General features: G+C 48.8%; 1 protein-coding gene and 1 long non-coding RNA gene across 2 annotated transcripts in view; one reads left to right on the top strand and one right to left on the bottom strand.

The window, feature by feature from the left end:
* Window positions 1–377: 377 nt before the first annotated feature.
* Window positions 378–19,411, bottom strand: LOC119144925. Its single transcript, XM_037380890.1, has 2 exons — window positions 17,465–19,411; window positions 378–388 (listed from the first exon to the last, which is right to left on the bottom strand). Exon 1 carries the CDS (start codon window positions 19,272–19,274, stop codon window positions 18,360–18,362), a length of 915 nt encoding a protein of 304 aa, XP_037236787.1. The 5' UTR covers window positions 19,275–19,411; the 3' UTR covers window positions 378–388; window positions 17,465–18,359.
* Window positions 13,171–27,984, top strand: part of LOC119144926 — a 134,891-nt gene continuing 120,077 nt past the window's right edge. Inside the window, exons 1-2 of the long non-coding RNA XR_005103251.1 lie at window positions 13,171–13,687; window positions 16,283–16,463. This is a non-coding gene — a long non-coding RNA (uncharacterized LOC119144926). The remainder of the gene's footprint in view (window positions 13,688–16,282; window positions 16,464–27,984) is intronic.

Here is a 27,984-nt window from a genome sequence, read left to right as displayed (position 1 = left end):
GGGGCACAGCTTGGTGCTTATTTACCTTTGTGAGTACCATGGCTTTTCTGATTTAAATTTTTGCTTGTAATATGCAATTGCTTAAATCTCTTCTTGGTACAGTGAGGCTACCAGCCACACAGGTGTCCACCACGAGGTCAGGGCTTAAATGGGACACTCTTGGGGACGAAACCAGTGAGCTGGTGAGCAGTTTAGGACAGATGCCCACACCAGATACTTCTCCCTCCCTCATTAAGTCTCTTCTCCAGTACTTTTGGAGTTTATTTAGCAGCTGTTAACCAGTTTGCCTAGATTCATATTCCCATCCAAGGGAGAACGCTGTACCTTGTAGCATTGGAACAGCAGCATCATGGCTATGAAACTGGTTTGAAATACCCAGGCCAGTGTCCTGCCAGTGCACACCTTTACCTCTGGCACAGGAGGTGAGAAGGAAAGGGCCAGCAGAGGCCAAAGGCTGAGATGGCTGATGGCACGCAGGGTACAGCCGCCCTCTGAGTGGCAAAGAGATGCAAAGGAGGGTGTTGAACCAGGTCTTCCACTTCTTAGGGTGGTGCTGGGTCGTTATATGGAACGTGGGCAGTGATGCCACCATCATCACCTGTGCTAAAAAAAGCACAAATCTCCCAAGAGCCTTTGAGGAAGATCCCAGCCCTGCAGCCACGCACCATCCTGCCCAAGCCCCCAGAGGACCCAGCCCCTCCGCCTGCCCCACGGCTGCACCAGGGAGTGTGGGGCACATCTGTAAGCAAGCGCTTTGGCAAGGATAAAGCTTAAATGTGTGTGCATAGACAGCACCTTGGCTTGAGAGAGGGACACCAGCTCCAGCGTGGGGTTCACTGTCCCCTGCTCTTGTCCTGCTGCTGGAGGAGCACCGGGCATTGCCCCCAGGCACAAGTTGTGGCACGGCTGTGTCAACACACCTGTCGTGACACTGCATGGGCTGCCAGTGTCACTCTGCCTTGAAAATCGCTCACATGAATGTTGTATATTTGTTATAGATGAAGAGATTAGTGCAAAAGCTAAAAAAAGAAAGTAAACGGAGAGGGAAGGACCCTGGGGATACCGCAGTGGTGTATGCCAGCTTGGCTGGTCCGACCTGTTTATAATGTCTAACACGATCACAGGTGCCAAAGAATAACCGACAAGTGAAATAATTTCCTCTTGGCGATTTAGCGACAGGATTTTTGTGTGAGGAGGGCAGGGCCCCTGCTGTTTTCCCAGGAGCCGAGTGCTGCAGAAGCGGGGAAGCAGACGGGCTCTCCTCAGGAGGTGGGGGGCATTTTACCTGCTTTGTGTGTCCCCTTCCACTGTTGAGACGTACGGTCCTCATCTGGGCCCAGGCTCTCCTGCCACCACATCTAAGGCTCTTCTTTCTTGTCTGACGACGTCTTCCCATCCTGGGTTTTCTGTCCCTGCTGATGGTGCCACTTTCCACTTCCTCTCCCAGGCTGCAACTTCTGTCCTGATCTTTCACCCATTGTGCCAAACGACTCGACCCCTCCCTAAGGACTCAGCAAGTCCTTTTCTCAGGGGCTTCCCTGGGAAATCCAGCTGGGACCTGAAGGGTGCTGCCTCCCTCTCTCGAATTCTCTCTTCTTTTGTTCACAACATTTGGGTTTTTGCTACTGGTGTTAAACCTCCAGCTCATAATTTTATTACCTCTCCCTCAAACTCAAGCATGCTCTTCTCTGGATCTACTTTCCATCCTGTCAGTCCAACAAATGTTTAGTAACCCAGACATTTGGTTTCACTTTACTCCACTGCTTTCTTGTTTCTTAAATCACGTTAAAAGCTACTCATCTTAACTGCTCTCCATAACCTCAAATGGAGTTTTTTGTACCTTTCTGCCCTATTAGTTCAGCCTTGCTGCACACTCCGAAAGGCATCACTTTAAAACATCATCTTTTTTATTTTTTTCCCTAAATCCCACAAAATTAGGGAATATATGGAGCATCTGAGTCACATGGTCCTGTAGTTGGGCCATCAGTGACAAGTCTGTTATTTCTGTGGTTCATGTCAACCCTGCATATTCTCTTCCTCTGCTCTGGAGTCACAGCAGAGCTGCCCTGAATTGGAGCCTGAAGAAATCTCCCACTCCTCAGAACACACTCCCAAATTATGTGCCAGGCATCTTCCCCACAGTCTTGCAGAGGAAGGTGCACTATGCAGTACTGGGGTCCCAGCAAAACTGAGCCCAGCTTCATTAACATAGCTGTGTTTGAAATGGATCATCTCTGTTTCCTTTACCCATCATCTATGTCCATGCTCAATATAGCCATCAAAAGCGGCGCCAGCCTGTGTTTTCGGATAACCTATATGAAGAAATGGACAGGAGGAAATCTAGTGACGTAACTATATTGGTAAAAAAATTATATAAATTCTGGGGTGTGGAATTGGCAATGATGATGTAATCTGCTCTCACAACTGTGGACGGGGATATTGCTTATACTACTCTAACATCTTCCCTCTCTCTTCATCTTAAGTTCAACACTGAAAGCACATGGAAGGCAGTAGAAGTCTTTCCAGCAGCTTCAGAAAGTTTCCAGTCTTTGCTTTTGCTCTATTATTGCCACCCACTCCTGCCTCTTAGAGCTTCGTCCCTGCCAAAATCACAGCTGAGTCACCACCACCTAGAGATGGATTGCTGTTTGGAGGCAGGAACGCATTTACTTTGGATCCATATGAGTAGTTAAAAGACTGGGGAGCAGAAATAAATTATGAGAAGCACCATTGCCTCATATCATTACTTTATCACAGAATGAACTCGATATTGGTAAATACAGCTGGGAGGTTTGTGTAAAGGGTGAGGAGAAGAACCGGTTGTGTCAAATCATAACACCTGCTGCAGAACAGATGGGTGTGCACTGGCTTTGAACACATTGAGGATGGAAATTAGGTGGTTTCTAACCTTCAGAGGAGAAAAGTTCCAAGATAATATCCAGGGAGGTGAAGTGAGGACAGGACACCGATGCTGAACTTGATGCCTTTACGGGCAGGCTGACGTGAAATGATGGCTTCTGTTAGGAGAGGAGCAGATGCAGTGACCCAGCCCTTTTTTCTGAGCATCGGAGGTGACTTAGGTTTTTGGACAGTCCCAGAATTAACCTGGAACAAGCTTAATCCCTGGATGAGGGAAGGTATAATTACTGCTATGATTACACATTCCCAGCTGTTTTTTCTGCTGTGTCTGTCCGTGAACCATGTTTGGGGGCGATGTGCAGTGGTTTGCCCTAGCCTCCACTGCACCTACCTGCCCCGGTTGAGGACACTTCCCCTTCCAGCTGCCTGTGGTCACCAGCTGGAGGCTGTCACCGCCACGCTGCCCTAACCGCGAGGAGCACGTTACAGCTCTCGTTGGCTCTGCTGGCCCGTCACCTAACTTGGCCAGCTTTGCCTGACACAGATAAAGGAGCAACTCATGTGATTCCTGCAGCCGGCTGGTGGGGCCATAGGGAAGCAACAGTGGGGCACGGGAGGGCAGAAGCCCTCAGCTGGCACGGCCGTGTGGCAGCCTGACCCCTGATCTTTGCCTCAGATCTTCTTTTGGCCTCGAAAGAGCGTGCTGCGTCATTTGGCCTTGACTTTGCCCTGTTTAATTGGCAGGGGTGAACTTGGAGCAACGCAACCACCTTGTCAAAGTGTGCTAAGCTGTTGTAAAGACGATTATACTCAAGTGCATGATTGACATGGGCTGAGTATATTCAGGCTGTAATACTAGATGATTTTTAGGGTACACCCACTAGAAAGGCTGCAGGGCTGAGCAATACCAACACAAAGCATATTCTACATGCCTGCGGGAAGAGGGTTTTTCTGTTACCTCCTGCAATGAGAGACCCTAGGTGTGATGGAAACGGCGGGTGCCCCCGTGACTGCTGTGGTTCCAGCTGTGCCGTGGCTGGGGGGGAACACTTGGTGGTCCCCTGCCAATCCCCTGCCAGCCTCCCAGTGAAGGGTTGTGGTATAAAGGATGGTTTGTGCGTTTTTATGGGGTCTGGAGCCTGACTTCCATACCCTGGGGCTGCCTTGTGGTGGATGGGAGCAGTCCACATCTGCATAAGCTCATGTGATTGTGGTCTGACTTCTCTGTGGGCAAACAGGGAGGCAAACGCTTTCGCTCCCTTTTCCATGATGTTTTCCTGGCTTTGTCATGCTGGGAATTGCACATGGAGATACCTGCTTCCCATCACAGTGCACAGAGCTTGCATTCATGGCCGTCCTGCTGGTGCTGGTAAGGCATAGGCAAGCCTGTGGCATCAGAGAAACAGTATTAATTTGAGCTGATGGCTAATAGCAGATTCTCTGTGTGTTTTGCCAGGGAAGGAAGGGAGTCCTAGGGAGAAAGAAATGAAAACTCAATTTTCAGGGCTATTTGATACATATTTCTCTCCTGCTCTGGCAGCCGGGAGTTGTGAAGGAGCCATCAGGGCCCCATGGTGAAGCCGGAGTAATAGCTTTATGTCACAGCTTCTCCCAAACTCTGGACTGGGAATGGGCTTGGGGGAAAAAAGTGTATCCGGCTGCTCCGGCACTCAGGCTCTTTTCAGCTGACAAAATGATCCTTCGGTCTCATGAGTAACTGTGGATTTTGACCTTACTCCCAAGTTCACTGACCTCAGGAGGCCATTTATTTAGGGACTGGTCTTCAGCCAGCTGTAGGAGTACGGCCCAAAGCCATCTCCTCCATCCCTGTTCTGCTGCAGTGGGTTGCAGAAGGGTATGGCATAAAGACCTTCCATCTACCTGATCAGGAGGGCTCTTGTCTTTTGTACTGTGAGCGTGCAAAGCCTCTTTTTCCAACGCGATGTTGAATCTTGCTTAAACTGCAGGACCACAGAATCACAGTTTAGATAAAAGCCATGTTTTGCACCATAATTTTGTACCTTTTGCTCTATAGCATTTGCTTCTTCTGTTACTGATGGGGCTGCTTTTGCAGATCAGTTTTTTATTGCAATATCCAAAACATTGTAGGGGGGTTGGGAGCATATGTACTAATTAAATGAAACAGCATGTGCTGTCAATGTGGAAGTGTTACTATGTTGGATTCAGACTTTGTGCAGAGGCTGATTAGTCTGGTGTGGCAGCAGCAGCTCCCAGGCTGGGCACCACAGCCCATGCTGGTGCAAGCAGGTACTTGTGGGCTGTAGATGCCACAGGAGAGATGCTCTGCAGGTACCACATGGCTGCAAAGGTGCTGGCACAGCAGGATTTTAGGTTCCCTCCTGGAAAATGCAAAAAGCAGTATGGGGGGAAAAAGTCACGTGGCATTGAGGCTTCTGCTTCGGATCAGTTCCAGCCTGGAATCGAGGATACATTTAATTAAAAAGAAAAAAAAAAAAGAAAATAAATCTTGTTTTGTCCATATACTGGAGATTTGCTTTTGGTTTGTTGTTTCACCAGCCCGCTGCCTGTTCAGTATTTTTGACGTTGTTCCTTCCAGTACTCCGAGGACTGCGAAGCTACTTTCTGTGCTTGTGTGTGGTGTGCTTGCATCCTTGTCCCATGAGGTTCTTTGGAGACATCCGTCATGGTTCAGCACTTGAACTTGGGAAGGAGGTGAGTTATTTATTTATTTATCTATCTATTTATTTATTTATTTTCCCCAAGCAGTGACTTTCATGGATGAGCCAGCGGAGCTCCGGGGAAGGGAGACATCCATCATGGTTCAGCACTTGGATTTGGGGAGGAGGGCATTGATTGATTAATTGATTGATTTTCCCCAAGTGATGATTTCCATGGGTGAGCCAGTGGAGCTCCGGGGAAGGGGCTCTTTGGAGAAATCCGTCATGGTTCAGCACTTGGACTTGGGGAGGAGGGCATTGGTTGATTATTTATTTTGCCCAAGGGGTGATACCTGGGTGAGCCAGTGGAGCTCTGGGGAAGGGCACCCATGCCATCGGTCATGGTTCAGCACTTGGACTTGGGGAGGAGGGGATTTATTTATTTACCTATTTATTATTTATTTACCTATTTATTTATTTTCCCCAAGCGGTGACTTCCATGGGCGACCCAGCGGAGCTCCGGGGAAGGGGCACCCACGGCATCCCCCGACCCGAGGTGAAGAGCCGCCGAGACCTGGCGGGTCCCGCACTCCCCGGTCGCTTGCGCTGGAGCCCAGCCCGTGTGCTCGCCGGGCCGGTCTCCGGCCGGCGCCCCCCCCCCCCCCAGCGCAGCTGCCCCCGCACCTGGGGAGCGCCACCGCCGCCCGCGCGCTCTTACGCTATTTTCTCCTTTGAATTATTGTGTTTTAGTTTTTTTCCGGCACGCCGGGGGGCGGCGGGGCCGGGCGGCTCGGCGGGGCAGGGGCGCGGGGGCGGGCGCTGCGCGCTGCCCCGGGCTGCGGCCGGCGGCGGCGGGGGGCGGTGACGTCACAGAGCCGCTCGCCAGCACAACGTTCCATTGAGGCGAGCGCGTGCTCCGGCGAGCACATGGGCAGCGGGGCCCGCGCGCGCCGCTCCGCACCGCCCCGGCCCGCCGGGCGCCTTCCCGGGGAGGGGGGGGCCGCGGTGAGTACCGGGGCTGCACTTACCGGCCGGGGGTGGGGGGAGGTGGGCTGCGTGCTGGTGGGGCTGTTTGATTTATTTGTTATTTTTTCTTGCCCTTTTATTTATTTATTTTCCCCCCCCCCCCCCCCCCCCCCCCCCCCCGCCCCCGGTGCCGTGGGATTCGTGTCTCCCCGGTGGGGTTTGCAGGTCGCGGCGGAGTTTACAGCTCAGGCGCGGGGGAAGGGGTCGTGCAGATGGGTGGGGGTGGGGGGCGCAAGGTTGCATTTCATCTAATTTTATTTGTTTATTTATTTTTTTTTTAAAGCGCTGGGCCGACGGCGGGCTAAAAATAGCAACTGCAAGCCGAAATCTGCGCGGGTGGGCAGGCGAAGGGCTCGGGGTGGCCTTCCAGCGTCACTAAATAGCGGCGATAAGGACCGGGGGGGTCTTAGAGCTTCGCTCCGAAATGACACGGCTGGCTGTGCCCATCCCCCCCCCCCTCGGGTTGCAGCGGCAGCGCGGCCGGGCCGCGGAGGGGAGGAGATGGACGCCCACCCGCTGATGCCATGGACTGGGGAGCAGTGGGGGTCCTCGGGGGTGTGTGTATGTGTGTGTGCGGATTTGCGCCTTCCGCAGCCGCGCGGAGAATTGCGCGGAGGTGCGTGCGGAGCCGGCCTGCCGCTGCCCGCGGGGGGAGCGGGGCCGCCGCTGCGGGCTGGGCGCGGGGGGACGCCGGGCAGCAGCGCGGGGAAAGCCCTCGGAGGCTCCCAGGAACATCTTTGCAAAGGGCCATTTTTTTTATTTTAGGCCGCCTTTTCCTGCAAAAGCTGAGGATTCAATGTTATAAATAATATTTAAACGTTTTCATTAACAGGGGGCTTTAGGACTTGGGTATCCATCCGTTAAACTGTTGGTTGCTGCATCTTAAAATACCGTGTGGCGAAATCTTAGCAGAACTGATAACTGTCTCTGAAAGATGCTGGAGGCCTTCAGCGAGATCTTTTTAATGCCCTTCGCGTTGACAAGTTTAGACATGTTTGCCTGTCCGCCTCTCTGGTCAGAGATGGGAGTCGTGAGCCCCACGCTAGTTCCTTTTCACCGATATGTTGAAAAATATATGTTCTCCAAGTCATTGATTTGGAACAAAAGAGCTTTTTTTTGGGGTATGTTAGAATATATTGGCCATTGCTAAATACGGAGAGCACAATATATTCTGTACGTGTGATGGCCGTATGAAATAGCAGTATTATTTCTTCATCGAGCCGGAAACGCAACTTCACTGATGTCAGTTTGTGCCAACTGGTCTGCATTATTGTAGGAGCACTTATGTATGCTGTTGTAAAATATGAGGATATTGGAAAAATTAGCTCTGAAGTATTGACATCACTGTAAGAATGTCAATAATAAGGAATGAGGATGCAGTTGGATATTTAGTCATGTCTCATAAACATCCAGTTTCCTTTCTATTGTGATTTTTAAAATGACTTAATAAATATATGTATTTTCCAAGCACGTGGACCAGTTGGATGCTCCTTTGTGCCAGGTGCTGCAGATCTCTGATAAATGCCAGTTCACACCGCAGGGAGTTTCAAGCAATCTACATACTTTGCATCATTTTAGAAATGGAGCTCTAACTTCGTGTCTGTGTCGGTCTCCCCCATCCCATCGTGTCCCCCAGTCCCCCTTCTCTCTCTCATAGCCTTAAGTCATGAGTCTGGCTTACAGCTGGCTTAGCATCGTTGTAATTCTGATCCATCTGACTGTGCCTTTGTGTATTTTAAGTTATATTAAGGTAATTAGTGGTACACGTGCAGTTTGTCAGCCAATGGGGATGCCTCGGTACCCGTTAGGAGTGAAATGCCTTGTGTCCATCTCTATGGCTGGCATCCCTGGGAGAGGGGCTGGCTGCATGGGGGCAGCAAGAGCGGGGGCAGCCCTCTGCCCTGGCAAGGCATGAAGGGTTTTGCATCTTTGGCGTCTGCACACTGATGTCCGCGCAGCATCAGAGCGATTCTGCAGTAACAAAAATATGGAAGGGCTTAGGCCCGCCGCCATTAAAAGGCCCATCTGTTGCAGAAATGAATTGCACGTTTGGATTAGTTTGTAGAATGGAATATTGGCTCCCACAGTGAACGTGCACGCTTGGAATATAGCTCAGGTGGGAGCTAACAGCTTTCAGAGGTGATGGTGAGTTGTGTCTCCCGACGGTGCAGTGTGTCTGTGCAGCTCTGTGGTCACAGTGTTCTCTCCTTGTGCCCCTGCCGAAGCAAAGCGCAGTTTTGGGTTTAAGTAAGGACTTTACCTGCTAAAATTGGAGCTTATGCTGAATTGTTTGCAAGATTCGAACCGTATCTTCCTGTTTGTAGTCAGAACGCTTTACCAAGACAGCTTGTGCTTCCTGGCAGCATCTATTTCACTAACTTTTAGATGAGGAATCACTGGCAGGGGAAGCGACCCATAGTGCCGAGGTTGTGGAGCAAGGCTAGGGAAGAAAAATCGTGTATCTGTGTACTTATATCGGAGCATCTTGTGTTTCTTGCCTTTCAGCTGAAGATGTTCAGTGGGTTATCACAGTTTTTCTACAGGCTTCTTTCTTCAGGCTTTTTCTGTAATTATGCTGGTGCAGCGCTGCTAGGAATTACAAGGTAGGGCTTACAAGTATGACATCTTAATAAATAAAAAAATACACGTTTATTTTTTTTCCACATGGGGGTCTGCAGACAATAGCACTGGCAGGCCGTAGGAAGGGGAAATGCTGGATTTTGTGACATGGGAGGTGTTTCTGCTGCTGGCAGGAATACTGGGCATTTGTGTTTTGCTCCCAGTACATGAATTTAGCAAAGGCTGATGTCAGGCACCCGTGGTGCAGTGCACTGCAGCTTGGAGCAGCGTACTGCAGCTGTGTATCCATCAGTTAAGCAATGCGAGCGGCTCTGTTGGAGCCTCTGTGCTGATCTTGGTGCATCGCTGCTGGAGAGGACGAGGTGGTGGGCATGTCACCCAGACCCCTCACTGCTGGCCAAGGGGACAGAGGCGTGCTCAGGTCCTGCTTTGTAAGCAGGAAGGGTGCAGAGCTGCAGACGGAGCTAGTGGGGAGGAAAACGCTGGTACCTGGTCAGGAAGCTTTTGCCTGTTTGCAGCAAGGTGATACCGATCTTATTTTGAGGCATGATGATGTGTTATTTTCTGTATTCTTGCTGGCTCGTAGCTTTAGTACTGAACACCTGCATAGTTCCTGGTGAGATTTATGAAGGGTGAGGAGGGAATAAAGACATAATCCGTCTCTTGGACCCATTAGCAGTGTGTACGGAGCATGTTTTCCCTTGTCACAGCTGCATCTGTTCCTGAGCTGGTCTGTCTTCTTACATAACAAAGTGCTTAGTGCCCTGGCAAGCAATCCACTGTACGTCTGCATATGGTTTGTTTACATCTGGAGATGCAGTGCCTGCTGATTGCTTGCCTTGTTGGTGCAGTTCAGTGGAGACAAGCATTTTGTGGAGTTACCAGTGTTGCGATTAATGCAGTATTCCGGAGTCTTTCCTCAGTTCTGGCTCTGGCAAGTGCCAGAGGCCCTTTAGGACAGGGCTTGCTGGTGGTGCTTTTTTCCCTGTGGCTCCAAGGGTGACAGAGGCGAAGCAGCGAGATGGTTAGCTGGTGCGTTGGCTCTGCTCAGCTGAAGACAGCAGTCTGCAGGGTGACACAAACACAGGGACTGGCTGGGCATATGGAGTGGTCTGGATGGTTTACAGGCATCCATATCTATGATCTAAATGCCTTTTAATGCATTGCTGGGTGGTATCATTCCTTATGTGGATTCAAGGTGCAGTTGCGAATATTGATGTGGAGCTGTATCCTGCAAACCAGGGCTGGTGGGGTGCCACCCAGGGTTTCCAGGCAGGTTTGTCCCACCTGCTCTGAAGCCTGTGCTGTCACATCTTCACTGCTATTGGTATCTAATATCTGTCAGCAGATGCTATGGTTGCATCTTCCATCACCTCGAAGGAAAAGTGATCCATGATTTGCTGCTGGTACGGTGCATCAGGCAGTAAAGGGCTCTGGAATGCAGCAGTGACAGGCAGAGCTGGAACCAGTGCCTGGCTGATAATTCAAATTAGAAGTTTTAGCATAGGTCTTCAATGGCAAGGGTGATTACCCACTGGAACAGATTGTCAAGAGAAGGGGCAGTTTCTCTCTCTGACGTTTCTGCCTTAAAACCCGAGTCAGAAAAAACAGCAGCAGCAGTTTTGTATAAAAATTATTGGGTAGGTTCCTGCAACTCAGCTTATTGGAAAGTCCCTTGACAGGAGAGGGGAGGTTTGACCGTGGCTCCTGTCCTGGTTTCAGCTGGGATAGAGTTATTTTTTCTTCTCAGTAGCTGGTGCAGTGCTGTGTTTTGCATTTAGTATGAGAACAATGGTTGATAACACACTGGTGTTTTCAGTTGTTGCCAAATAATGTTTATACTAAGTCAAGAACTTTTCAATTTCTCAGGCCTTGCCAGGGAGAAGGCTGGAGGGGCACGGGAAACCAGGAGGGGACACGGCCGGGACAGCTGACCCAAACCAGCCAAAGGGATATTCCATATCATAGAATATCATGCTGAATGTATGAACTGGGCGGAGTTGGCTGGGACTTCCAGATGGCTGCTTGGGGACTGGCTGGGCATCAGTCAGTGGGTGGTGAGCACTTGTATTGTGCAGCACTTGTTTCTTTTCTCTTCCCTTTAGATTTTATTCCTCTCCTCTTTTCTCTCATTTTAATCATCATCATTAATTTTGTTCTTATCTCAGCCCTCAAATTTTACCTTTTTCCTGTTTCTTCCCCCCCATCCCACAGGGCTGTTGGGGATGGAGCGAGCCAGTGAGCGGCTGTGTGGTACATAGCTGCCGGCTGGGGTTAAACCATGGCATCCCCTGCTATGAGGTTGGGTTGTGTGGGCACTGGGAGCCGACCTGCGCTGCTGGAGAGTGGGATGAGCTGGGATGGGGTGTGCGGAGCACCCTGGCAAGAAATAGCAAGCAGCCCAGAGCCCTGAAGGACTGCATCATTGCACAGGAGAGTGTCGTTGCACAGGAGAGCGTCGCTGCTGTGAGGTGTTTTGGAAGACAGCGTTTTGTCACCTCTTTTGCATGGCTTGGTCAGGAATATCCAGTGCCGAAGTGTACGTGGCTGGGAGCTGCAGAGCTTAGAGCTCTTCCTGAGTGGGGAGGATGCCATCACCGGGGTTCTCGCCTGCAGGCTTGGTGACTTGTCCAGGCACAGGACCCAGCTCCTCTCCTGGGGGTGGAAGTGAATGGCAGAGAAGACTAAAGGAAACCCCACAAGGCTCTCCCTGTTTTGGGGAGAGGAGGTCCCTACTGCAGGAGCAGTGGCTGGAGCTGTAGGCTGCTCCCTTCGGGCCAGGTGGAGAGCAGAGGTGGGTGGGAGAGGCGAGATCACATCCCATCATTTACTTTATTGAGCAGCTTGTGGGGGCTGTCAGCACAACACAGTTTTTGCTGGGCACCCCCAGGCTCTGAGGCAGCCCAGTGCAGGGGTTTTAAGGTGGAAAACTCCGGTCCAGTCCTCCTAACCACCTTCCATTGTCTTCCCTCCATCCAGCTGGTATGGTCCAGTCCACTTCTCCCTGGCTTTCTCTGAGCACCTTTCCTGTGCTGCCCAGCTTCCCTGGATAACTGCTGGGATAACTGCTGGTTGGATGGGTCTGCACTTCAGCTTTACCGGTGGAGTTGAGCTGGTTAAGGGGTATGTCACACCAGTAACACCTTTGGTGTGGATGCAGCAGCTGGATCCCTTGCACTGGTAGAAGCCATCATGTTAATACTGCTGTAAGCTCTTCTGCATCAGGGGATTTTTGCAAGGTAGCAAACCCTATAGGCTCAAAGTCAGCCAGAGGCAGGTACGGGCCAGCCCCTCTGCTGCCCGCTTGCATGCTGCTTGCCTTTTGTCTCAGGTCATTTTGTGCCTTTCCTGAAGTCCCAACAGCTGGATTTAAGAGATTGCTTGCCTTGCTTTTTTTTCTTCCTGGTCAGCTAAACTAAAACTTTTGATCTTTTCACTGGTGCTGCAGGGGTAGCATCCTGTGAGGTCCTGTGTAAATCTCAGCTGGGGTTGGGGAGCTATTGCCAGTAACTTAGAAAGGAGGAGAAAAATCCAACCTCAGAGTACTAAAAAAAAAAAAAAAAAAAAAGCCACAACCTGCAACTCGTGATTAAGACTTTGTATTTTGAGGCCTAGATTCGATCATGTTGCAGCCATCTCTTATTGAAAATGTTGGCTGAGCAAAATCCTGCCAAAATAAAATGCATTATATTGCCTTGTGCAGTTCCCTGCCCAGGTGGGCGGTGAGCCCTGAAGGCACGAGTGGAAGGGGCTTGCAGGCTGTGCAAGGAGTGAGCAGTGCAAGAGGCTGAAGTGTTACAGCCTGGGTAGGTTTAGGAAAGGTGGCTTTTCCTGGCCAGCTTTTAGCCAGGTGGCCTGTCCTTGCAGCTTGGTGTGGGATGGGTATCACTGTCCCTGGCAGTGGGGCAGTGCAGATGCACACGAGATGTGGTGTGTGCTGCTTTACGTCGTGGAAACGGCAGCTGGGGGCTCATGCCTGAGTGTGTGGGAAGGGGAGCAATGACCAGAGCCCAGGCTGTGCTCAGACCTTTTACATTACATCTTATCTGCGCGGGAAGAGGTCTAGCATGAGTCTCTTTTAGCTAATGTTAAAGTTTGGTAACATTATTATTATGGTGGTTGTTGGTTTTGTTATTGTTATTCTCCTCCTTATTATTATCACTGTCATTTTTATTATATTAGCTGTGTTGCTGACATAAAGTTTATTATACATTAATGTAGTCATGCTATAGCAGTCTCTAGATGTGATATACCAAACCCCCTTAATGCTTCAGCTGATGTTGAACACAGTCACACCGATCAGTGCAATGACCTGTGATTTAGCATGCAGAGCAAAAAGCTACCATACATCCTTTTGGAAATACTTGGTAATCATTTCCAGCCCCATTTAAAGAATAATGGGTTGTTTATTTTTTTTTTCCTCTTTCATAACAGTAGGAAAGTCTGAAATTGACTTTCCCAGAAATGATCGAGGGGGGAGCAAAGGCCAAGAGCTTGTGCTGTGGCACAGGCAATTGAGATGCTGCTCAGAGGTTTACACGATGTCGTTTGCTGTGTGACTTGCCGGATCATTTGATTCACAGGTATCCTCACGTCTGGCTATGGTTCTTCTCAGTTTGATTTTGGGGGTGGGGTGGGCAAAGCTTTACATTTTTTCTTAAATGTTAAAAGGCTGTATTAGATTATATAAAAATACTAACAAAAAAGTATGCATGTTTGATGTTGCAGAGGGAAATGATCAGCCTTGTTTACGAGCTGGGAGGTTGGACTGGAGACCCCAGAGGGTTCTTCCCACCAGCACTTCTCAGTGGTAACTGAGGAAAAATTGAAAAGCTGAGCCTCAGGTCTCTGTGGAGCAAGACGTAAGGAGGCACAGCTTTCATGAATGCGTGAGATAAGAAAATAAATGCTATTAAAGTGAGCAGGTTCAGAGGGGAAGTAAGATGCTGCTCTTTGCAGTCCAAGATGCTGAAGGCATGAGAAGTTAATCTTGAAATGTTTTCCTTCGCTTGGGTTTTATTGTGAAGACCCACCAGTCCTGCTTGTTACTTGTGGCTTGGAGAGATGATGGGGTTCCCCAGTGCTTGGCCATGGGTAGGATTTGGAGGCTCTGCCCTTGGCAAGACATTTCTTCTCCCTCCCCTTCCACTCTTCTGCTTGCCTCTTTTGTCTGTGAACACATCAGGGCAGAAGCTGCCTTCCGTACAGCTGTTCGTAGCATAGGATGGTAGAGCCCTGGTGTCAGGTGGACCCTCAGCTTCACAGAAATGGTTGAGGTTCTGTACTTCTGCTTGAGGTGGCCAGAAATGGCAACGGTGACTTCCGTAGGCTGCTGTCTCTGAGGGGGAGGTCTAGTGGCCACAGCCAACACAACTAGACAGGAAAAAAAGCTTTAGACAGCTTCTCACCAAGTAGCTATATGTTGCAAGTGTTGAAGGTTTGGAAATAAGACCTTCCTTAGCTCCTGGCTTAGTGTGACAGGTAAACATGAGTACTGGCTTTCCATCTTCCATAGCACCATCAATGGCAGTTCTTTGTATGGAGGAAGAAAGGGGGAGGGGAAGTTTGCAGTAATTTTAGAATTTTCATTGTAAGGATAAGTGCATCAAGTACCATTTACAGGTTGGCAGGTGGTAATGTGGGTGTAACTATCTCTGAGACAGGTTGTAGCCTGCTCAGAGCTCAAGACTATGTCCATTAGCATAAAGCGTAACATTATATTGCCTGGTGGTATAGCCTGTGCACCACTGTTGGTACCTGCTGTCCTGGTAAATCTTGATGACCCAAGAGACTTCTAGTCAAGATCTTATCTTACAGGCTGTTCTTAATGACTTTTAGTGAGTGTTTTTCTTGGGTACTTTCGTGAGACAAATTACAATAAATAGGATTTCAATTCTGTATGCCCCTCTGTTAATTAACTGCTAACACTGCCTCGTGGAACAAGGCAGTATGGGAGGGGAATGTATGGGAGAGAGTAAACAACCTGCAGTCACTTGGGCTGATCTGCCGTGACTGGCAGAGCCTACAGTTGGTCTTTACCTTCTTCTGATGATATTAGGAGTGCAAATACTCACAGTGACAAACACCTGTGTCGTGTTTTGCTTGGAAAATATGGATGCTGAGCAGGTAAAAATGCTGTTGTCTCCACTGTGGCAGCAGCAGGACAGCTAAAGCTCATGAAGGTACAAGATGCCATCAGGGATGGGGCCAGCGTGTGGGATCCTGGGAACCATGCTCTCTTGAAAGTCATGAGGTCTGGACTGAATCTGTTAGAGGCCTCCCCGAGGTGTGACAAAGCCTGTAGACCATGAAATACTGCTTACAACATTAGTATTTTGTTTGAAGATGCTAAGGGATTTTAGTGCCTGTTAGAAGTTGGCAAGCACTGAGGCTGAGCTCGTGCAGCTGTGGTTTCACTGGAGGCTTGGCTGGCAGAGCGGGTCTGCCCAGAGGGGCTCCTGACCTCCTTCCGCAGTGGTGGGCCATGGTGGCTTCAGAAGAACAAGCTTGAAGTAATCTCTGAGCCCTTTGGGGTGGCTGATACCACAGGAGAAATGATGAGATTGCCTCCTCCCACCAGCCTTCATGCTTGGAGCCCCACACTGCCTTGTAGTAGGTGACCTGGCTGGGCAACCCAGGCTCTGGTGACCACGGCGTGAAGATGATCCATAGCTCCATTTAAGCTTTTTTGTGCCCAGCTGCTGCCAGGGAGCCAGGTTCTTGGACATTGTTGGCTTGCTGGTGAGGAACAGCTCTTTGAGCTCCAGCAATGTAAGAATGTGAGGAAGGGGTTGAGGAGTCCGCTGCTGCCGTGCTGGCTCTGTTGGCTGATGGTACTTGTCCACAGCTGGTCAGTTGAGTTGGTGGGTTAGGAGCACTCCTGAGTTTCTTCTGGTGTTCTCTAGCTCTTCTTCTGGTGTTCTGTCTTTGGCTGATTAGGAGGTGCAGCCCCATCTTCCTGGGAGAAGTCCCGGTCTTGGCCCTGGCATTTGTTGCTTCTTGGCTTGATATCAGCGATGACAGACCTGTGTAGGGAGCCTGCAAGCGAAAAGAGCTCCAACCAGTCCAGAAAGCTTCAGGCTGTCCCTGCTGCTGCATGGGCAGCTTGCAATGTCCTTCTAGGTTGGCTTCTGTTAGAAATACAGATAAAGTCTTGAGGTCTTTTGTTCTCTTTTTAGGGTGCTCTCCGTATTGCGTCAGGTAGCAGAAAGGCTGCTTAGAGCTTTGTGCCAAAGACCATGGGAGCTCTCTGCAAGGAAACGAAGTTCTGCTCTCTGAGGGTCCAGTTTCACGCGGACTGGGCAGCCCCAGGAGATAAGGACCTCCACAAACCTCACCGCACTCTGCTCCAAGTGCAAGGTATGTTCAACTGAAGGTCCCTTTTCTAAATATATAGCGATGTTGTGTATCATGTTTAAAGACTGTTAAGGAACACACAAGCAAAACAAGACTCTCCACCGCTGGGTTGGAGGAAAGAGGAGAAATAACATGTTTCATATGTTGGTTCATCAGTTAATACACTACCCAAAAGATAATCTGGTGATGACTGCAGTTTTTAAACTGAGCATTGAGGAAAATACTGTAATTCCAGTTACCTGCAGCGATTTGAGCCTTTTCAGAATATAAAAAAAGTTAGGAAATATCAAGATTGAAGTACATGCCCAGATATCCTTAACTCTGCCCTCTCTTTCCTTTCTTAACCCCTTTCAAACTAGGGGTAATTACTAGGAATTTTCAGCAGACACAAGACTGGATTGTAGTACCCTGTCTTGTTAACAGGTCAAAGCAAGCTGTTTTATCTAGCGGATGTGTTCAATGTTAAATTACAATTTTTTTAAATTACATTGCCTCCTTTATCACCCTGTGGATGGGCTAATAGATTCCAAGTTAATTCATATACGACTCTTGGTCCCCATCTGTTTCGTACATCCCAAAATATGACATTTAAACAAACCAACAGTCAGGATAGGAATCGGGAAGTTGTGATGGACATTGTGGCCACTTAGCTAGGGGTTGTTCTCTGTGTGGTTTGATGGATGTGGTGGTTCTGATGTGGATTACTGCTGACTGCTGGTTGTTTCAGTAATGGGGGTTCTTTGCACCATCTCTATTAGTGGTTTAAGTGGGATTTCGGAGAACAGGGAATGGGGTGGGTCTTTGCTCGTGCTCTGTTGTGGTTGACCCCTTCCTGTCTAAAGCAAGACTGTTAGATGCGCCCATCTAGGATTACCATGTATGGTGAGATGCCAGTATCTCCTTTGGCACATTTTGCTCCACTCTGGGCAGCTTGCCTTACTTGCTTGTGCTTTCTGTCTGTGTCTTGGTTTTATCCTAGGTCATTGGGTCTCTGGGACAGAGACTGGCCTTTCTATTCTATTTTTATATAATATCCAGCACAGATGCTTTTGGTATCCCAAGCTTTTGGTGGTGCTATATGTAATGCCAGTAACTAATAGCACTGAGGTTCCTCCTGCGGATGCGTGGCTGGCTGTGCACATGGTGGGAACGTGGTGACCGTAAACATGCTGCTGTGGTGTGAATTTTCTTACATGGCTTCTGTGTCGTTTTAGCTCTGAATAGGAGTAAATGCAGGAGCACTCTCGGCACAAGAAGTGTGCGGACAGTGTCATTGTGCAGGTGGAAACACTGTGCTGTCAGAGCCGGTGGCCAGTGGTGCAATCTTTGCTTTTATTCGAGGCTGTGTAGATAAAGCACAGTGCAGTTTTTCTACTTGTGTGTGCATGTTTACATCTATATGCAAGTAACTTTGGTAGGTATTTTTATATATATGCAAACACATGTGAAAGCATCATTGCCTGTTTAGATCTAACTGTGCTTCCTCCTCCTGGTTTCCCTCTGCTTCTCTTTTTCTGTTCCACTTCATGTTTGAGTTCTATGCCTGTGGTGTTTTTCATAGGCATGTTTCCCCTTTCTTTCCCATTCTGGCTTTGCGTTCTTTACCTTCTAGTCCACATGTTTCTGCTCCAGGTTAGTTGATAATGTCTCTTCTGCATGGTTCCTCCTTCCTCTCGCCCAGGCAGGTTGGCCGAGCACCCTGTTAGTGTCCTGCACAACCTGGGAGTCCATGGCCTGAAGAGCGGCTGCAGCTGTGCCCCTTATTTCTTGGGGGGGAAAAAAGAATAAGGGAGTTGGAGCTGCTCTCAATTCCCTTCTCTCTAAATGAGTCTCACACTGATAGTTTTGGCTTTCCTTGCCCACTCCGGATTGCAGCTGGTGTGGCTGAGTAGATGTTTCTCAGACGCGATGGTTAAGAATAAAATCGGGGTTACTGACCACAGTGTTTCTGCCGTGCAACCTGGGCTCGGTGATGTTTTTCGTTGGTGGTTGCAGTCTGTGCTCTGAGCCCAGGCTCCGCATTCCTGCTGTTACTTCTCTTTCTGCTGCTAATTTTAGTAGCCGCCTGGCTTGCTGCAAGCCCAGGGCTTTTCCACCTGGTTTCAGCCCTGTTTCTGCCCAGCAGAGGGATGTGGCCCCAGCTTGTGGGGGTCCTGCATGGGCTGCTGTGCCCTGATGGCAGAGGGCTTCTGGGTGCCTGAGCAGCCGAGCAGGTGGGTTTGTGTGTGTGTTGGTGATGGCTTGATTTGAGCCATCCCCCCATCCCTGTGAGAAAATGCTGCCGAGAGAGAGCTGGCAGGCAGTGCTGGGAGCAGGGGGGATATTAAATGGAGCTGGGGGCATGTCCTGCACAGCGCTCCCCACTGCTATGCCAGAGCGCTGTAAAGCACTGGGTCCTCCTATAGGGGTTGTCTCGTAGATATTAAGTGGAGTGTTTTGACTGCTTCTGATGATTGAAACAGATCTGAAACCAGGACATGCTTTGATGCTGGTGATCTGAAGAACATGCACAATATCACTTGACAGCAAACATTTTATTCTTGGCAGCATCAGCCTTGCAGCAAGCGATTTGGTTGGGTGGCTTTGCTTGCACAGCTGGGTTTTTGGTTGGGCGTTTTGTTTTGGGTTTTTTTGGGGTTTTTTTTTTTGCTTTTCCCTAAAATCCCAGGACTCAGCACTGCATTTCCCATCCTGGAAAGCTGATACTTCCCAGCCCCGGTTTGCGGCATTGGTTTCTTCGATGGGTGGCGATGCCTGAACATGCCCAGCCTGTGCTCCATGGAGGTCAAGTCGGGTGAGCTCTGCCAAACTCATTTTAGGCAAGCAGATCTGCGGAGAGGGCTTTCCTTTGGATAGATGGAGATATTCTTTTTTTTTTTTTTTTTCTTTTTTTTTTTCTTGGAAATATGTAACCTGACGAGGAAATGTTAAGGGACCTCATCAAGGTGAATAAACAGAAATCAAACTCCAGACTGTCCCTTTTGTGTCACTCATAATACATGAGGCTCCTTATGTGAAATGTGAACTCTCAGTGTCCAGTTTCATTTGGGATGACTCTTCTTTTTTTTTTTTTTCCTTCTTTCCCCCCCCCCCCCCCCCCCCCCCCCCCCCCCAGTAATGCAGACCCACTTTCGGGAGTGGTGCAAGTGTCCTGTGCCACCCCCCTGCCTCTCAGCCTCTCTTGGATGAGGGGCTGTTTCAGGCCACGTGTATAACCTGATCTTGCTGATGACGCTTGCACCCAAGGATCATTTATTGCCAATTGTTAGGGTGTTTTGCTATTTTCAAGACACTTGTGCCTGATTCTATTTCCCTTACGTGCCCAAATGGGATTTTTTTTTTGCCCTGGTTTAGTTTGGCTTGGGAATGGGCTGTTTATTTGCTCACAGATCTGGTGCTGTCAGTCTATTGCCCATGGCCATGGCACCTGAACTTCTGTAGTAGCTGCAGCCTTCGGGGTGGGACACTGAATTATACTGGTTGACTTGTGGGATGCACCTTGACTTGGAAAGGATAAGGAGCAGGTCATGGCTGAGGTAGCCTGGCAGGCAGCTGGGAAAAATAATTTCTAAATCCCAGGTTTGCTTGAGCTGTCACTGTGTAGGTTGTCCCAGATTTGATGGTGGGGCTTGTGATGCTGCTGGCCCTCATTTTTGGGTTCAGGTATAGTAGACTTGCTGTTCTGTGGTAAGTGCTCCTGTTTTTCTTAGCCAGCTTTCTGTTTCTGGCCCTAGTCAAAGGCAGGTGTTTCAGGTAAAAAAAAAAAAAAAAAAAAAAAAGGTTGAAAGTGAAATAGATGACTAAAAAGTAGTCAGATCTTATGAGCAGTTTTCTACCAAAACATTTCGGGCTCAGCTTGGCTTGTGCCCAAGTCACGCCTGCCCACTGGAGGGCTGGGTGATGAGTTGTAGGTGGTGGATTTCATCTAGCTTACAGCATCTAAACAAATAAATCTTTTTTTATTTCTACCCCCGGCCCCCCCAGTGTCTAAGTGTGTGGCCTTTGCTACTTGAGTATCTCTTTTTAAGCAGCTAAAAAGTTTTTCTAAGTGAAATATGTTTCTGTGCTGCAGTTGAGAGATAAATATAGCTGGTGGATTGTGAAAGAAGGCCATGGTATGTGTTACATTGCTTAACCCAGTATTTTTTTCTCTTCTTTTTGTGGTGATTCTGTGTTAACTCAAAATAGAAAACCTCCTGAAAGATGTTGTTTTTCCCATTGAAAGAGATTTCATGCCAGGATGCCATTCACTGCCTTACGCTGCAACCAGTGAAGGATTAACGTGTCATGTCTGCCCCAGCTTCTTCAGCCCAGTGCCGTGTGTTTGGAAAGCAGGCGCGTTTGCAGCTGAGCCAGCTCTAATAATAATAATAATTCGGGTTGAGAAGCACGGAACAGCCTGTGATTAGCAAAATAATTACTGCACAGTGTGTAAATGAGGAGGTGGGTTTTTGACATGGTGAGAGGGACGCACGCCGCAGCTGCTGGGGGGAGGCGGTGGGCTCGTGTCGCCCTGTTGACATACCCCGTGTAAAGCTGAGCGCAGGAACCACGCGGAGCAAAACATGCTTGTAAAATGATGATTGCTTTTGAATTTTTCCAGTAAATTCTGCTGATGAACGAGCAGCCAGAAAACTTGTAAATAAGCATTTTATACTGTGCTCTGCTCCCCAGGGTAATTTTTTTTTTTTTTTTTTTTTTCCCCAGTTTCAATGTAGTTGATGGGTATTTTCTCTCTGCTTGCCAGGAGGCTAAACTTTGACTAGCTGTTGGCTCTAGGACTTAAAAAACAGGCTAGGAAACCTTCCAAAACTTCTTCACGGGTGCCGGTTCAGATCGGGGTCAGTGGGATTGAGAGAGACATCTCTATTAAATATATGATGCTGCTCTGACATGTATAAAGCCAAGTTCACAGACTCATAGCTGATGACTCGTTGCCTTAAAATCTAATCTGCTGTGCTGCACAACAGCTCGCAGGGCATTTTACGCATGCTTTCCCCTCCACACTTTGTCAGCAGGGGCAGGGTTTCCCCCCGGCAGCGGGCTGATGGTGCGTGTGGGAGGTGGCAACGTGCACATGCGGGTGCCCTTGGCCATCACCCTGCGAGGCTTCGGGGCAGAGCTCGCCCCGGGGACGTGCACAGGGCGGCTTGGGATGAGGGGTAGTTGGGAATGATCCAGCCCCAAAAAACGAACGGAGCTTGGGAAATGCTTCCTGAGGATGGTGTTGGGATGGGCATCCCCACACCTGGGCTGCGTAGTCTGTGTACCCTCTCCTTTTGAAAAATAATTTATCTGCAAATAAATATTGTACCAACAGAAATAAGTCTTTAAGACAATAGGTTTAAGTTAAAGTGAGTATCAGGTACTCATACAGGTTTACATCTGTGTAACCGAAGCCTGCTGGACTAGATCTCTTCCAGACTGCCTTAAGTATTTGTATAGGACTCATACAAATAGGGCCCTGGTTTTCCTCCATGATGCTTGCTACAGTAATAGACAAATAATAATAATTAAAAATAGTGCCTTAATTAGGCTTGTTTTACTTGAGGCAAGCAGGTGGAGTGCATCCTTTGATCCTTTCCAACCTTTGTTTTTTTGTGATTTTGTGTTTTCCTCTCCTGTTATCTGTTTTGTTGACAATAATCAGAAGGATGTGTGTGTTCATGCATGTATGTGCATGTATCGATACACATGCCACATGTTCACACACATACCTGCTCTTTTTCTGTATTACAAAATACATATTTTTTTTCCCCTTGTGTCAAAGAAAGCCAGTATCACCTGCATGCCACTACACAAGCCGTTAATACTGCAATGTAAAGCTCAGGAAAGCCTGGAGAACGTTTTTCTAATAAGAGGATATTCTGGTCCTCTTGATAATCAGACCCCCATTGTAAACTCATTTTGAGTCACAGGTTTAAATCTTTGTTCCAGCGGAAAAAATTTTTATGGGCAGCCCAAACAGGCATTAAATCCTGTGGTGTGGTTTTTTTTTTTTTTTTTTTTAGCAGACTTGCTTAAAATAGTGCAGATTTAAATCAGAAGAGTGACTCCAAGGGAAAAGAGAAAAGTTGAAACAATACAAATCATGGTTTGGTGGTACAAACCTTTTGTCCCACCCCAACCCCTAACAGAAATTTGGCAGAGGCAGCAGGCTGGGTTTCCTTGCTGTGAGACACTGCATGCTTGCGATTGCTCTGTACTGTTGGGTTTCCCTCTGCTCTGTGGGTGGTCACCCCACTTTTATTATGGGGATGCCAGAATATGACTTTGGAAGTGAAAATTGCCAGTTTTATGCAGATTTATTCCCCTGCTTCCTGTATCCTTCCTGCATTTGCAGGGAAGAGGCTTTTCTGGAAAATGAGCTAGCATTTCAGAAACGCGGTGTCTCCATGATTTTTGGTTTTGACCTCTTTTTCCTGTCCTGGAATCATAGAATTGTTTAGGTTGGAAAATACCTCTAAGATCGAGTCCAACCGTTGACCTTAATTAATTGACCTTAATTAAATGGCTGAGTCCACCACTAAACTGGTCCCTTCCTACTACAAGTAGGACATCCCCAAACAGGCTCACAGCTCTTCCCACTGGTCCTGCGCGGCTTATCCATCACCTTTGTGTTCAGTGGTTGGGATTGCTGTGGCATCAGTGGCCTTTGGGATTATGGTTTTGTCAGGACAGAGCATCACGTTGAGACAGTCCACATCTTGGTGTGTGTGTGTGACTCGTGTCCCGATGGTGGCAGGTGGCTCAGAGGAGTCAGTGCCCAGGTGAGGATGAGCTGGGAAACCTGTTCCAATTTTCCAGTGCTGCAGAGGGTGCTCCTGGATGCATGGTGGGTTTTGTGGGCAGCATTGAAGTTGAAAGCTTTTAAATCTCCTTTTGCTCTTCGTTCCTGAGAAATCCAGTGTAGAAAGGTGGCATACATAATTTTCTCCTTCTCCTTCTCATCCAGATGTTGGTCTTAGTGCTGGCGTAGCAGCTGGGTACCCCTCAGATGTGGCATCATCACCCTTGCACTACCTGTTGCGCTGCAGGTGATGGATATGCTGCCTCTGCTGCAGCCCTTCCTTATCTTCATGGATCCTTGGTGGGGGACCTTCTCCTGGCAGGTGGGAAGGGCTCTTCTCTTAACTGGCCATAGCTATCCCAGTGCATACACCTCTGCTGTACGCACTTTGCCTGAGTAAACACAAACTGCATTTTCAGTGCTGCTTTTTTTGCACAGGAATGGCAGATGTGGTGTAAAGAGCTTTTACACCGTGCAGGGTCTGCACACGCTCAGATTTCCATGCCTCGGTCTCATGTACATCCTTGGTTCCCCCAACTCTGATACTGAGGCATTTTTTCAAAATTAAAAAGTGGCAGTGATCTTAGCCTTTTCCTTACAGCAGTCCCTGAGCACGGAGGAACAGTGAGGTTAGCATCTGGAGCGGATGTATTTATTATTGCTGATGTCTTTTAAATGATTGAACAAATTTTCCCTGCATTATTTAGGGGAGTTATGATATTCACCATTAATGGAAAGCTGTCTGGGGAAATGTGTGATTCACACTCATAAATACCTTCTGTCCTTTTGTTATTTGCTGCGTGTTTTCTCCCAGCTCTTGCCTGTCCTTTTGACATCAGCATTTGTCCTTCTGTCAGTTCCTCCTGCTACCTTCCCCCTTGGTGTAGGTGACCCGTGGCGGAGTAAGGGGTGAGGTGTTTTTTCTTCTGGACAGGTAGCTTAACTTGCAGTGTCACCAGCACTTATATAAAGGATGTGGTAATCCGGGTAAGGTAATAAGGTTTGGAAACTCTTCAGTACATTTGAGAGCTCTTTCTAGCAAATGTTGCTGGGATTAATGTTCTTCATTTTACTGTTAAGGATAGCTGGAAGCATGAACAACCCTGATGTTAAGTGTGCTTGTCTCCCCATGATATGATGCAATATTGCAGCTGAGTTTTATTGCAAAATGAGGCAACGTTACCTGATAATTCAGTTGTGACAGGATAGGCTTCCCTCTGCAGAAGACGAGAGTCCCTCTGCAGAGGATGAGTCCCTCTGCACCAGGTAGTTTTACTGGATCCTTAAGTCACTAAAGCACATTTTTTTGCCATGCAGCAGAAACACTGTTTCCAGGGTGCAGTTTTAAACATGAAGATGTGTCTGTTAGCTTACCTGCAGCCCTGCAGGACATCGTCATCCCACATCATTGGTGGGGCTTGGGTTGACCTCCGTATAGTAAATTCAGTGTTTGAATCATGAATCTAAAAGCATGGATTTGTCTTAAATCACAAATCTAAAAGCTGTTTTTTAAGGAAGGGGGTATTTAGATAGAATCTTAATTGTTGATATTCATTCTTTTGGCTGGAACTGTATCTGCCTTGTGCAGAGCCTGGCCCTGGAAGGTGAGGGTGGTAGGAGGAGTGTCAGGTGCCTCCACACTAGGTCAGGAGGTGGGAACCTCAGCTTCAAAGGGGCATGTGGAAAGGATGAAAAGGGCACTTTGTATCAGTGGCTTTCTCTAGAGCACGCAGAACAGAAATGGCCTTAAGTGAGAAAAAAAAAACAAACAAAAAACCCCAAAAAACTCTAGATAAGGGATTTTCCCCCATCAGGTATTTCCCTCCAACCATTCTTCTGCTTTTACTAATGTTTGTTTCTGGCTTTCAGACTCAGAAATCCCTCCTGTAGGAGCCTGGAAAAGGGTTAAGTTTTTGTGACTTCTCCCTGTGCAGCTCTATAAGGGAAAATGATTTCTTTGTTGCTTTTTTACCCTGGGTCCTGCTTGCCCAGCCTCTCATGCTGGAGAAGGTGATGTGCATCTCACATGGCATCTCAGGCTTGCTTGAGTGCTCTTACATGGTCTGTCTGGGAAGAGCAGAGTGGCATGAGCAGGTACCTCACAGACGTGTGGCACCATGGGAACACAGCGGGTTTGGGATTGGACCCGGAGGAAGATGTCTCAGGTATTTCTGTACTCCACGTTCTGCGATCTTCATCCTTGGGGCAAGCCGTTAAGCCTCAGCACACTGGGTTATGCTGGGCACGGGGGTGGGCGCTACTGGGGGAAAGGAGGCCCCACTCCCTGGCTTTTGCTGCCAATCGGTTCAAGTCCAAGAACATAAGGATTTATTGTTTTTCTTATTCCACCTAATCTCTCTACAGAGGCTCTGTTTAATATCTTACCCGTGTTTGAAATGTGGAATCTATCTGCTGCTATTATTATCCCAATGCGAAGGGGCCATGAGGCTTTTTGTTTGGTTCAGCCCAGCCCGGGTCACTTGGTGCTGGGGGTCCTGGCTGCAGGATGGGGGTGCCCAGGCCACGTCCTCTGTAAATTAATGTTTCCCCCTTTATTCTACAGCAGCCTGTTGTGCAGCTACAGCTCCTTTTCCTCTAAAAATTGTGAGTGGTGTGGCGGGGTATTGCGGGATGCTTCTGGAGGTCTCATTCCCGGCAGCGAGGTGTCCTTCATCACCAGCGATGAGGAAGGTGCAGAGGAGGCAGAGAACAGTCTTCCCTAACCAGAAACCCCACGCAGCCCCACCATCCTGCTTCGGGGTTCCTTCCCAGCAAACTAACCCATCCCTGGAGCTAAATTCCCTGGAGCAGCAGATAGTTGCTGGCTGCTTCTTCTCACCAGCAGATGACTGCCACCACTCTGAAGTTGCACCACCCCCCTCCCGCTGTTCCCCTTGTGCCATGGATGACATCCCATTTATCTCCTGTTCCGGGCAGTGCCGGTGCTCGGTGCTCGTGGCCGGTCACACGGCTCCCACGGGGCTCCCACAGGACCGTGCTGGGTTTGCCGGTGCTGAGCCACCCGCGTGGGCGTGTGGTCCTGGCATGCAGTGCTCACCCCCCCCCCCCCCCTGGCTCCCGCTTTGGCAGGGAAAGAGGGAAAACGACTGTGAATTCTTCACTGCTGACTGCAAAGGGCAATTATTTAGTGGGATTTCGGGCAGATAGAGCCCAGAACGGTGAGGCGGCTCTGAATCTGAATGGTGAGGCTGTACTGGATGAATCATGGGGGGGAGGGAAAAAATAAAAATCTCTTGAGTCATAATCCCTAATATTACAGAGCGGATTTGCTGTGGGGGGTTTTTTCTGTTCCTGTGTGCTGACTAATGGACAGAGAGGCAGCGAGAGCCCTTTCTCTGCAGTTTCATCCATGAGGAATGCAGCCCTGCCGCCCCGCTCCTCGTCTCCCTGCGGCTTATTCCCAGCCGAGCCCAAGCCCTGCAACCCACCGCCAGCCGGCTGGGCACTGCTCCCCCTCCTCAACCCCCCCAGTGCCACCAGCAGCCCGGTGGGTGCTTTCCCAGCAGAGGGGACGTGCCAGCAGCTGTTTGTGCCCCTGTGGCTCTGCCACTGCCGGGCTGTGGGACCCATCAAATACCCCTGTTTTGCAACCAGCACCTGCTCTTTGAGCATCTCAGAGTGATTTACGAAGGGGGTTTAACGTGATGACGGCCACCCAGCACCCACAGCCTGGTGATTTAAATACACTGAAGTGAACTAGCTGTTGTCTCCCTGGAGGTGATCTGGGCTCTGGATATCTCGGTACATGAGCCTTGGACCCTGAGGAATTTAAAATCTGTGTATTTTTACAGGGCATCTGAGTTTTGGCATTTTATTGTCAGCCAGCTTTGTGCTTTCAGATTCAGAGGGTGCCATGACTCCTACTCTGTTAAATTAATTTTGATCAGATCTCCCTCCCCAAAGACATATATAAAATCAATACTTATTTACTAAAATATACCTGCCCTTAGCCCTTTGCTTGCACCGTCGTAGGGCCAGGGATGGAGTGTCCCGGGGACTCGGGGTGATACTCCGTCCCTGGCCCTATGATGGCGCAAGCAAAGGCAGCGGATGTCCCCAAAGATGTGGTCGAGAGACCATGGTGGCCTCAGGGGGGTTAAGTTGTGAGTGGCAGAGCTGGTCCCCCCAGTTGGTGTGTGTTCCCCCCCCCCCCCGGCACCCTCTGCCTTGGGAGCCAAGTTTTTGGCTGCCTTGTTACTCTGATTAATTTCCTGGATGAAGTAAGGTAAGTGACATGTATGCTCTATAACCAGTATGAGCTGCTAGTTTAGACTCCGTATGTATTACTACAATATATTTTTAATCTCCTTTGCTGAAAGCATGTGGAATTGAAAACTTAATACACGGAGGCACACCCGTACCTGCACATGGAGAGAAAAGCAGTGCAAGTGATTTAAATTTCAGTGGGCAAAGTGTTTTGTTGAGGTATGAGACTTCTTTTTGCCTTACAATGTCCTTCATTAATTTTTCATTAATCCAAGTATTGGTGATAGGATAAGTGTTCCTCCCCAGAGGAAAGCTGGTACCATCCCAGTCCAGGAGCGGCAGCTTGGAGCTCATGGTGCTGGCTCTGAGTTTCACTGCGCCTTGGGTTTTCCACACTCAGATGGAGTGATGATCTACACTATGAAGTTTATGGCTTGTTTTGGGTTGTATTCCCCTCATATAAGGTTATTTTTTCAGTTCCCTTGTGGCATTTGCTACCTCCCTGTA

Source organism: Falco rusticolus, chromosome 3 (assembly GCF_015220075.1).
Source record: "Falco rusticolus isolate bFalRus1 chromosome 3, bFalRus1.pri, whole genome shotgun sequence".
Classification (NCBI taxonomy): Eukaryota; Metazoa; Chordata; class Aves; order Falconiformes; family Falconidae; genus Falco; species Falco rusticolus.
This window is presented reverse-complemented; position numbering and strand designations above follow the sequence as displayed.